Source organism: Nerophis ophidion, linkage group LG01 (assembly GCF_033978795.1).
Source record: "Nerophis ophidion isolate RoL-2023_Sa linkage group LG01, RoL_Noph_v1.0, whole genome shotgun sequence".
NCBI lineage: Eukaryota > Metazoa > Chordata > Actinopteri > Syngnathiformes > Syngnathidae > Nerophis > Nerophis ophidion.
The window spans coordinates 7048386-7061030 of record NC_084611.1 but is presented as its reverse complement, the minus strand read 5'-3'; the positions used below and the strand labels follow the sequence as shown (position 1 = coordinate 7061030).

The 12645-nt window shown below is 39.1% G+C and overlaps 2 protein-coding genes across 4 annotated transcripts in view; both read left to right on the top strand.

The window, feature by feature from the left end:
* The window catches only part of LOC133548443 (gastrula zinc finger protein XlCGF57.1-like), a 351444-nt gene that overhangs the window by 306311 nt on the left and 32488 nt on the right, over window positions 1-12645 (top strand). For 2 of the 3 annotated variants that reach the window (XM_061894560.1, XM_061897603.1), the window contains exon 1: window positions 12004-12284. The exons of the other annotated variant lie outside the window; for it this stretch is intronic. In XM_061894560.1, the coding sequence (XP_061750544.1) occupies window positions 12194-12284 (91 nt within the window). In that variant the 5' untranslated portion in view covers window positions 12004-12193. Of the gene's footprint in view, window positions 1-12003; window positions 12285-12645 lie in introns of those variants that run through there. 3 annotated transcript variants of the gene reach the window in all.
* On the top strand, window positions 3849-10914 carry LOC133555094 (zinc finger protein 37 homolog). The gene is made up of 2 exons (XM_061904616.1): window positions 3849-4141; window positions 8617-10914. The coding sequence occupies exons 1-2, from the start codon at window positions 4039-4041 to the stop codon at window positions 9663-9665; spliced, it is 1152 nt and encodes a 383-aa protein (XP_061760600.1). The 5' UTR covers window positions 3849-4038; the 3' UTR covers window positions 9666-10914.

Below are 12645 nucleotides of genomic sequence, written 5' to 3'. Positions count from 1 at the left end.
TACAGTACAGGCGTAATATGATCAAACTTTCTTGTTCTTGTCAAAAGTCTAGCAGCCGCATTTTGTACCAACTGTAATCTTTTAATGCTAGACATGGGGAGACCCGAAAATAATACGTTACAGTAGTCGAGGCGAGACGTAACAAACGCATGGATAATTTTCTCGGCGTCTTTAGTGGACAAAATGGAGCAAATTTTAGCGATATTACGGAGATGAAAGAAGGCCGTTTTAGAAACGCTTTTAATGTGTGACTCAAAGGAGAGAGTTGGGTCGAAGATAATACCCAGATTCTTTACAGAGTCGCCTTGTTTAATTGTTTGGTTGTCAAATTTTAGAGTTGTATTATTAAATAGAGTTCGGTGTCTAGCAGGACCGATAATCAGCATTTGCTTTTTTTTGGCGTTGAGTTGCAAAAAGTTAGCGGACATCCATTGTTTAATTTCATTAAGACACGCCTCCAGCTGACTACAGTCCGGCGTGTTGGTCAGCTTTAGGGGCATGTAGAGTTGGGTGTCATCAGCATAACAGTGAAAGCTAATACCGTATTTGCGTATGATGTCACCTAGCGGCAGCATGTAGATGCTGAAGAGTGCAGGGCCAAGGACCGAACCCTGGGGAACTCCACACGTTACCTTAACGTAGTCCGAGGTCACACTGTTATGGGAGACACACTGCATCCTGTCAGTAAGATAAGACTTAAACCAAGACATACCAATCCGTGTTTTAATACGTTCTAATAAAATATTATGATCGACGGTATCGAAAGCAGCGCTAAGATGGAGGAGCAGCAACATAGATGACGCATCAGAGTCCATCGTTAGCAATAGATCATTAGTCATTTTTGCGAGGGCTGTCTCCGTGGAGTGATTTGCCCTGAAACCGGATTGAAAGGTTTCACATAGATTGTTAGACGCTAAGTGTTCATTTAACTGCTCCGCAACAATTTTTTCGAGGATTTTTGAAATAAAGGGAAGGTGAGACACCGGTCGGTAGTTTACCATGAGGTCTGGATCGACGTTAGGTCTTTTAAGAAGAGGATGAATAACCGCTTTTTTGAATGCTAGGGGAACAGTGCCCGAGGAGAGTGATAAGTTTATAATATTTAGCACTGATGGACCTAATAATACAAAGAGCTCCTTGATAAGTTTTAGTTGATAAGTTGATAAGCTTTATATTGTAGTTTGCTTAAACCTTTTTGTATCCTCTTCGTGAGCGATTTTCTTTTGGTGTAGTTAATCATGTATTGTTGTTTTTTATTATTACATCTGTGTAAATTTTGCCATCACCTTTTTTCCCTCCCTCTGGAGTGAATTTTCATTAAGTTTTTTGCCCTGTGCTACATTTCCTTTTTACTCCAGCGCAGGGGTCAGCAACCTTTTTGAAAGCAAGAGCTACTTCTTGGGTACTGATTAATGCCAAGGGCTACCAGTTTGATACACACTTAAATACATTGCCAGAAATAGCCAATTTGCTCAATTTACTTTTAACTCTATGTTATTATTAATAAAACTAGCTAATTCAGATCTTTTTGAAAAAAACATAAAAAAATTTGGGAACATCACTAGTATTTTTTCCTGATTAAAATTTATTTTACAATGTTGATGACATGTTTTAAATAAGTTAAAATCCAATCTGCACTTTGTTTGAATACATAACAAATTGGACCAAGCTATATTCCATATATACAAAGACAGATCATTATTTCTACTAGATTTTCCAGAACAAAAATTTTAAAAGAAATTCAAAGGACTTTGAAATAAGATTTAAATTTTATTCGACAGATTTTCTAGATTTGCCAGAATATATATTTTTTAATTTTAATCATAAGTTTGAAGAAATATTTCACAAATATTCTTCGTCGAAAAAAACAGAAGCTAATATGAAGAATTGAATTAAAATGTATTTATTATTCCTTACAATAAAAAAAATGATTTACTTGAACTTTGATTTAAATTGTCAGGAAAGAAGAGGAAGGAATTTAAAAGGTAAATGTGTTTAAAAATCCTAAAAATCATTTTTAAGGTTGTTTTTTTTTCTCTAAAATTGTCTTTCTGAAAGTTATAAGAAGCGAAGTAAAACAAATAAATGAATTTACTTAAACAAGTGAAGACCAAGTCTTTAAAATATTTTCTTGGATTTTAAAACTCTATTCGAGTATTGTCTCTTAGAATTAAAAATGTCCAGCAAAGCGAGACCAGCTTGCTAGTAAATAAATACAATTTAAAAAATAGAGGCAGCTCACTGGTAAGTGCTGCTATTTGAGCTATTTTTAGAACAGGCCAACGGGCGACTCATCTGGTCCTTATGAGCTACCTGATGCCCGCGGGCACCGCGTTGGTGACCCCTGACCTAGCATTTCTAGTACAGAGTTTATAGTTATTTGTTTATTCACTCTATCTGAAGAGAGTTCTCAGAAACTGTTGAATAAAAGCCCGCGCCAACCGTTTATCGTCTGCAACTGAGTCCTCATTTTTGCCAAGGCCTAACAGTCACGTTGTGTCCTTGAGCAAGACCTTGCTCCTGAGGGGCCTAGCATGGCAGCTCCAGCCATCAGTGTGTGAATGTGTGTGTGAATGAATATTATGTTAGACCCACTCGACATCCATTGCTTTCGGTCTCAACTAGAGGGGGTTGCCCACATATGCGGTCCTCTCCAAGGTTTCTCAAAGTCATTCACATTGACGTCCCACTGGGGTGAGTTTTTCCTTGCCCTTATGTGGGCTCTGTACCGCGGATGTCCTTGTGGCTTGTGTAGCCCTTTGAGACACTTGTGATTTAGGGCTGTATAAATAAACAATGTCTGACAGTCTCTTGCTGTCGTGCAGGTTCTCAGGACCACCAAGGAAGGACATTGTTGCGCAGGTTAGACTTTCTTTTATTTTTGAAAAATAAAAAGTCTCTACGGGTTGCTTTTCAGCCTTGCCGTGTCCTGCTTCCTCTGCCGCTCCACCTATTCAGTCGTGTGCGTCTTCGTCTTCCTGTGGCTCTCGCTCGCTCTCTGGCTCCTTCTCTCTCTGTTTCTCTCCCCCGCCTTTACGGCCGCTGCCCTTTTATACAGTGCGTGAGGAGATTTAAATCGTGCGCAGCTGGGCGACCCACGCACCTGATAATATTTGCGGGGTTGATTCCAGCGCGGCTCGCACTGCTGCTTGCTCGCAGTCCATGCATCCTCGCCGCCATCTTGGGCCGAGCTCCGGCGTGTTCTCCCTCGCTGTCGGACTGCCGGCCACGCCTCCTCGCCGCCATCTTGGGCTGGGCTACGGTGTGCCCTGCCTTCCTGTCAGACTGCCGGCCACGCCTCCTCGCCGCCATCTTGGGCTGGGCTACGGTGTGCCCTGCCTTCCTGTCAGACTGCCGGCTCCGCCTCTCCACACATTGATTGATTTATTGATTGAGTGAATGTGGAAATAGTGTCAAAGCGCTTTGAGTACCTTGAAGGTAGTAAAGCACTATTCAAGTAGAACCCTTTTACCATTTAATATATATATATATATATATATATATATATAATATATACACACATATTATATAAATCAGCGTCTTCTCTTCAGCCACAAAGCCGAAAGCATATTTGTTATTCTGCATACAAAACAGACCGTTCTTTTAAGGACAAAAAGCCCGCCCGCAACAACAACGTGATGACGTCACATGTTTTGGCAACGTCACATCCGCTTCCACATTAACAATACGCAAATAAAAACACTAAACAGTGAGTAAGGGCGCAATAATAATAGAGAGCTTAACAGGAGCACTTCAATAATGAGCAATACATGTAAGAAAGTTATTTAAAAGGTATTTTATTTTTTTATGAGCGGAAGTTGCAAACTTCTGGCGCATGCGTACACACATGGGACAGTGAAAAATCGTAAAGTCCAAGATGGCGGACTAAGTGCCGTGGCTTTCACATTTAGGATCTCATAGATTCAAAAATAGCATCAAATACCTCAACTATTCGCCTTTTCTTAAGCCCACGAAACAGACTTTGAGCGTGGAGCGATGGCGTGTTAGCTGAAGTGAAGATTGAAGACGTGATAGAAGATGGACGACTACTGCTATGCTAAGATGGCGACGTCATGTCAAAGAGAAAGTGAAAGAGAATCAGCGCCACCAACGGAGAACAATCTGAAAAGCGGAGATGAAGGTGAGTGTGTTGCGTTCCCTAATTTGTAAGCTGTTTGTCTTCCAAGCCCTGAAAACAGAAATTAACCGACTTTGTTGAACAATGTAAACAAAGAACATCGATCCAAAATGACGGAAATGTCTGTTAGAAGTTACCGCAGTAGTAAACAGTAGGCAAGCAACGATACTTGGTATAATCCTGCGTGAATCTGCCTTTATTGACCGTGATCCTGTGTGTGTGAGAATGAGTGCGTGTGTGTGCGTGAAACCTCCTGTTCTACGGTCGTGACGTAATTAATGTCCAATCAGCGTTGTGCCTCTTTCCCTTACACAGCTCAGAAGTGCAGCCCAGAATAATCAAACGAAGAACTATGACTAAGAATAGCATAGAAGTTGAAGCATTGAAAAGAAGCAGCAACTTTAGTGACAGACTTCACTTTCACTATCTGCCGCAGCTAACACTAATTCTGCCCCGATTGCAGACTTGCAGGCAATGAGAGAATGTGCGTTTGAGTGATCTACTTTAATCGTCCTAACTGGGAAATTAAACACACCCACTAATTTAAGGAAAAAAATGGCATTTTTACATGTAAATATTTTTCAATCAGCCTTTTTGTTTGTGTCTGCAAAGTTTATCAGCCTCTGATACAACATGGACTGAAAAAACACTTTTTGAGTTTGTGGATAAAAACATTTTGTCACTGAAATAATCATTAAACGTGTTGGTACACATTATCTTACAGTACCTCACATTCAAACTGCACTTTATTGTACTTTTATTGAATATAAAACACCTCAATCGGAGCCTTTTTACAAGCACTGGTAAAAACGACTGACATGTTCAAGTAATTAAAGAATATATAAAAACAATTATTTGAAAATATTGTTTAGTAAATGTTGATTTGAAATAAAAACCCTACAGTATTCAGTACACCACTGATACTTTGTTTCCTGCAAAATGTTTGGGATGACAAGCAAAAAAAGAGAGGAGAAAAGGTTGTTCTCTTTACCCCCACAAGGTTGTGATGCGTCTGTGAAAATAATGCGCCGCAGTTTGCTTAAAATAATAAAAAATGATGAAAGTACGTAAATATTACATGTTATATATAAAAAGTTGTTGGAAGGGTTTGGTTTTTCCTTATAGATGAAATAGAGTGCATCCCCATTACCTGCATTGTTAGCTGACTTTTGTACTTCACGTACAATGATTAGGATACCATCCATCCATCCATTTTCTACCGCTTATTCCCTTTGGGGTCGCGAGGGGCTCTGGTGCCTATCTCAGCTGTGAAAAATGAATGTAAAACAGACATAAATTTACAGACAAAACAATGTGTCTGCTTTGTATTAATATTAGTATTAAAAATAGCTACCATTATTTGCTTATTACGCCTGGATTTTTACTGTTGCTTTTTTTGTCTGATTTTATTTCAACAACATGCCGCGGGCCCAATAAAAAATGGTGATGAGGGCCGCGGGCCACACTTCAGACATCCCTGATTTAGGCAATATAATATGCAATAATATAACAGGATGTGCATTATCTTATGTATATTATAATATACTCTACAACAGGGGTGGGCATCACGTCGATCGCGATCGACTGGTCGATCTCGGAGGGTGTGTCAGTCCATCTCAAGCCAGGCATTAAAAAATAGACATAAAAATGAGCAATCATCAATCATACCAAGACTTCACTTTCGTTAGTTGTTTGACATTCTCGGCACCCGAGGATCTTGTGAGATGACGCTGGCTGCTGCGAGCTCATATTCAAGAAAAAAATCACTAACAGGGCGGATGCAGAGAAACACATTTTATTTCTAGAGACTCCGTACCTACTGTCAAAACTCTAAAGACCGACAGCACAGTTCCTGTCTTCACCATAAAAGACCTGTTTCATCCTGCCTGTGCTAACAAAATAAGAGTCTCAGAAAGCTAGCGTGCACAAGCTAGCAAGCTACAGAGTTTGATGCCAATGTATTTCTCCCCCGCCCTCAGCGACCGCTTTCTCACTTGCTTGCCCACCCGCACACTCACTGACATCACTCACCTGCTGCCAGACATTAAAGGGCCACACACATATGCTACTCTCATAACAAAGTGTTTAAAAAGGAGTATGCAAGTTGGACAAATGAGATGCCAAATCCAACCACTTTCATGTGGTATTGGACAGAAAGGAGGAATTTTTTTTTCCTCCATTTGAAAATGCGGACGTTATCAGCACCACTGTCTAATTCCAATTAATGCAAGTCATCAGAATCAGGTAATACACCAATTTATATTCTTGTCTTCATGAAAGAAAGGAATCTATGTGTGTTAAACATGCTTGTATTATCATTAAACACCATTAACTTGTTAACAAAAATGTATCTTTCATAAATAAATAAATATAAATTATAAATAGGAATGAGGTAGATCTCCTCGACTTGGTCAATTGAAAAGTAGCTCGCCTGCAGAAAAAGTGTGAGCGCCCCTGCTCTACAATGTTATAAAACAAATATAAAAACAAATGTACATGTACTATTAAAACAGACCATTAGGAATGAATGGAGAATAAGCACTGTTGATGAGGACAGTGCTTTAAACGTGGTCTGTGGCGCTAACTACTATTTAACAATAACAGTACAGGAAATCTAACATCTCAAAAGTGCGTTAGAATGAGATAAAAACACTTTCTGACAATCCTAATGTTCAACAAAGCAGATGTTTTCTACTTTCTGTGATTCGGAGTCGATGAAAAGTCATGTCGATCCATCATTCTGGCAAGGCACTAAATGAATGGCCATGAAACACTACACACTAGGGTGGTCTGGTACCAATCATTTAGTACCGGTACTAAATGTGTAAATACTTTTCCAAATAAAGGGAACTATGAAAAATGTAAATATTGGCTTTATGTTAAACAGAACATCTTATATCACATTAAACACTCACAAAGAACAGTTTTGCAAGGTTCAAATACGAATTAAAATGCAATTGTAACGCTAGCATGGGCTAGTCGTGTTAAGAATGTAACTTGTGTGACAGAAGATGGTTGATTTAGGAGCCTGTGGTGTGAAAGATGACGACAACTTGTTATCTTGGTTTTGACCGCATTAAATGTATTGATACAAGAACATAAATACCACAGATAACACAATAAAAAAATAAAAAATAAATACCCAAGACAGAAATACGAGATACAATCCTGCTTCCTTCTCGGAACCAGTCCACAGTTCAGTTCAAATGCAACGACTTTTGCGTCAGTCCAAAAGTTCAGTTCAAAAAAACTAAAGTAATCCAAAAGATTCACAGCGGAGGAGAAAAAAAAATGCTTGTCCTAACGAATAGTTGTTTAGCTCGCCATTTTGTTGAGTTGAGTGTAAAAGTGGATGGGGAGCTCAGGTTGTTTGGGGCACCGGGTATTCCTTCCCGGAAAAAAAAAAACCTGACCCGAGCAATCGAGGGCAAAACAAACACCTGCACAGCCCGATAGTTAATAGAACAGGTTGGCTAATTATGATGTTTGCAATGTGTGAAAATAAGAAGATTCTGCGAGTTTGTCTCCAGTGCGTCTCACAGCATGCAGCCACAGCAGACAGGAGGGCCGAGTGAAGAGCACAGCACTTCCTTAAAAGGAAGCGAGCGCCATTTTGGGGCAGGAAGTAACCCTTCAAAATAAAAGTCTTTGCACTCTATGCATGTGTTTTAACGGGAATTTTAAATATGGGTTACACAATAAACACATTGGGCTTTTATTGTTGCACTCAAATAACAATTTAAAATTATCCATATTACGTGCAGTCTGCTATAATCAAGGATTAGATTAGAACATAAAGTTTTACCGACATATTAAAGTATTCATAATTTATAGTTGCCACTCCTGGTCTGTGCTTTAGGAAAAACACAATTAGGTACTGAAAACGAAACTATGGATAAATGCACACAGATAAGCCATGTAGCAGGTAAAACACATTTATTAAAGACAAAACACCAATTGTAGGAATTTGTTACAAACTTTTAGTCATTTCACGTGCATTAGTTGACTGCTAATCGGACAGTTTTAACTGTGCTAATATTTGGCATCAAGCTGTGTGCGCGTCTACGTATCTACACGTGCACAGCAGGGAAGCTAGTTCACTTATGAGAGTAGTACACTATATTGCCAAAAGTATTTGGCCACCTGCCTTGACTGCACATATGAACTTGAAATGCCATCCAATTCCTAGCCCATAGGGTTCAATATGATGTCTGTTAAGAATCATCCATGTTTATATACTGTATGTTTTCAGATACTTTTAATTTGAAGCATTTCTTGACTAATTTCATGACTAGTCCCCGCCGCACAGCGGCATTCAGATGAAAGAACGGTACCGGTACTTTTCAAAGGTGGTATAGTACCGATTTCAATTGATTAGTACAAAAAATACTTTATTAGTAGCAGTATACTGTACAACACTACTACACACACATACAGTACATAGAAGAAAGTGTGTTTTTATTGTTTGTGTCTTGCAGACGTCCAGCAGCTGATGGGTAATCCAGAAGAGGTATCCCCTCAGTTAGGGGGGAGCTCCACTTTGAAGCAGGAGACTCCACAACCACCCTGCATTAAAAAGGAAGAGGAGGAACTCTGCATCACTCAGGAGGGAGAGTGTCTTCTAGGACGAGAGGAAGCTGATTACACCAAGTTTCCACTGAGTATTCTCTCTGTGAAGACTGAAGATGATGAAGAGAAACCACAAGTAGACAACCTCTTAGCTCCACTATCAGATAGTGAGGCTGAAGACGAGGTAGAAGAACCTTTGAGTAGCGACACAGACTGTGAAGGTGATATGAGGACTCACATTGACAACAAACACTCTGAATGCTCTTCAAAGAAGAGAGGTAACAAATGTTTGAGCTGCTCAGTTTGTGCTAAAAGCTTTTCTCAAAAGAGCAATTTGACTCAACACATGAGAACACACACAGGAGAAAAACCATTTAATTGTTCAGTTTGTGGCAAAAGCTTTTCTCGAAAATACCGTTTGACTCGACACATGAGAACACACACAGGTAATGAAACAATTAATTGTTCCGTTTGTAGCAAAAGCTTTTCTCAAAATAACCATTTGACTCAACACATGAGAACACACACAGGTAAAAAATCAATTAATTGTTCAGTTTGTGGCAAAAGCTTTTTTTTAAATTGTCGTTTGACTCAACACATGAGAAAACACACAGGTGAAAAACCGTTCAACTGTTTAATTTGTGGTAAAAACTATTCTTTAAAAAGCCATTTGACTCAACACATGAGAACACACACAGGTGAAAAACCATTTAACTGTTCAATTTGTGGTAAAAACTGTTCTTTAAAGAGCCGTTTGAGTCAACACATGAGAACACACACGGGTGAAAAACCATTTAGTTGTTCAGTTTGTGGCAAAAACTTTTCTATGAAGTGCCATGTGACTAAACACATGAGAACACACACAGGAGAAAAAACATTTAGTTGTTCAGTGTGCTGTAAAAAGTTCCCACATGAAGCAGCTGCAGTAAAACACATGAGAACACACAAGGGAAAATAAGCAATTAGCTGTTTAGTTTGTGGTATGTTGCTCATATGTGGCGACATCCACCCTACCCAGGACCTCCTCACTGCTTCTTTCACAAATATCTGAGGTATTCATACAAACTTTGATTATTTGAAGCATATTCTTATCCACTCATGACCTCATGTCTTCTCTGTATCTGAAACCTTCCTGAACAGTAAGATAGATGATGCTTCAAGTGCTTGGTTACTCCTTCTTCAGTCCAGGGACCTGGGGCCTCATGTGTCAAGTTTTTGCACACTCAAAAATCTGCACTACACCCTTTTTCATGGCAAAGTTGAGATGTATAAAAACTGACATTGTGATGCTGGGTAACTGTTTGCATAACCAAGTGCCAATTTTTACTCCTCAGACTGATTGATGTGCAAATCAGAGACATATGAACAATTAACCCCCAACACCCACAACCCAACCCCCACCTCCCGCGAAATTCGGGCATAACAGGTTCAATCCGGCCCGCGAGATGAGTTTGCGAAGTGTAACATTCAGCTGCATTTTTAAATGAAATAAACTGCTGATCCGATTGTGTCCACTGGATGTCACAATAGCAATTCTGTTAGGCAAGCAAGTAGCATAGCAAGTATACCAAGCAAGAGGTACACGGTAAAGCGGGGCTGTGACTCCTCCCCCTCCAGCCAACGTAAAAGAGGAGTAAAATAATCAATCAGTAACCCCACTTCAAATGCAGCATGAGACACTGCACACTGATATAGTTCTGTGAAAATGATTGTCTTCTGTGCAAATGTAAAGAAAGTGAACAGTGTGTGATTTACTGCAATACTGTCACTCTTTCTACTTTTTATGTGTGCTTTGTTGAAATTGTTCACACATTGCACTGCTTTTATTTTTCTGTCAATACACATTATGTCTAGAAGACAGGAAGTAACTCAACACTCTTGAATAGTTTCTACCTCAGTGTGTATGGTTTGTTGAGTTAGCACAGGATTAATATGTGGAAATGACAAATGAGGTAGTTGATACATAGAATAGTTTTTTTTCATGCTTTATTTTGTTTTTTGTTCAATCCAAGATGGGTTGTTACTTAACACTGAGATTAGGTCTAAATTCATTGAGTTCTTCAAGGTGTTTTTGAAAGTGGACCTTTTTTTCCACCTCTAAATTTTTAAACTACCTTGAAGTGTTTTGTGAAGACGAATATTTGTGATATGTACATTTTCAGAATGTGCTTGTTCTATTTTGGGGCGAAGTAAAACAAAGAAAATAATCTGAAGTTGTCGCAGTCATATTTTTAAGTTATCATGCCATGATTTTACCCGTCCCGCCCACGTGGAAATAGATTTTCCTCCATGCGGCCCCTGAGCTAAAATGAGTTTGACAGCCCTGCTGTAATCTGACTCATGTGAGCAGGTTACTGTATAAACACATTTTGTTATAAGTTATAAAAATGTGTTCAGTTCTCAGAGACACATCAATGTCAGGCTGACAATCGCTCTTCCGCTTTCTCCAAACACGAGAACAAAGCAGCTCCTACTGACTTGTGATTGGTCAGACCGTGCCGATCTTAATCACATGGCTAATTGCAATATAATAAATTATGATGTAACACAATTGAATATCTTATATGCTCAGACAGTAATGTGTTTATATAAGTTTAGATTGTGTTATGATGTTTGTAATGGGGAAAGACGTTAATGTGTCTTGTTTTCATGTTTGCATTTAAGATAGTTGACATTTGTTAACTGGTGATTAGTGATGTTAAGTGCCTAAGATGGTAGTTATTGATTAGCAGTGCGATGAGGGCTTTCTGCTGGTGAGTGATTAGCACTACAGTTAGAGCCACCTATCGCCAGGTAGAAATGAGCAGTTTCACCAACATTTTGATGTGAAACCATATTACTAACTGTCTGCTGTTTTACAGGATTCATGGAAGTTTATTGTCATAGCAGCACACGATACACATGAGATGGCACACAATTTAGTAGCAGGTGAACAATAGGATTGGTCCTGGTGGAGATCTACACTCTTAGTGCTTTTCTTCTTTACTCAGAGTCATGATTTGACTTTCTAAAGGTTTTTAACTTAAACAAATAAGTAGGTGGAAAAATATTTCTGTTTCTTGTAGTATTTACATTGTTTGATCTATTTTCTTCGATGTATGACCATTTTTCTGGTTTGAACAACAGCCATCGAAAATGTCTGTGCACGTGCTTGTATTTATATATTTGATGTTGGATACTTTTGCAAACTATTGCGTTTAAACAAGATTAAAATATAATTCACTTTTAATGTGAAAAACTACTGCTTTGGAGTAGGAAACGGAAGTTGCCGACCTCTAGCGCATGCGCAAATGTACTTGAAGCCAAGCAAAAAGACGAGGACCGCATGCTATGGTTGTTCGGAGACTTTTTGAAGTCACGATCTTAAAGTCATATGATTCACAGCAAATATAGCAACAAATATCTCGATTCGTATTTTCCAAAGCCGCGAAACGTGCATTGAGTTTGGAGCGATATCTGAAGTGAAGATTGAAGACGTGATAGAAGATGGACGACTACTGCTATGCTAAGATGGCGACGTCATGTCAAAGAGAACATTCCAGCACAAGACTAACGGAGATAAAGACGAAAGATGAAGGTGAGTGAGTTGACGTTTCATCATTTGAAAATTATTTTAAGCCCTTAAAAGAGAGACCTTAGCCGACTTTTCACAATGTAAAGAAAGAGCCGCCATGATTGTTAGCTTGAAGAAGGCAGTGGAGTTCACATCAGAGGAGATGAAAGAATGCAAAAGTCACATGAAGAAAGTGGAAGAGCAAAAGAAGCGCTTCCTATTTTAGGAAAATGCCACAAATGAAATATTTAGCTCGCATTACTAAGCTAAGTCATTCATGGAGTCCGTCAAGTCATTGGATGGATTTTAGAGTGGACATAACAACCTTGGAGACATCATGCCTGGTGGGTGTGTTGTCGGAGGGTGTAACAACACTAACAGGGAG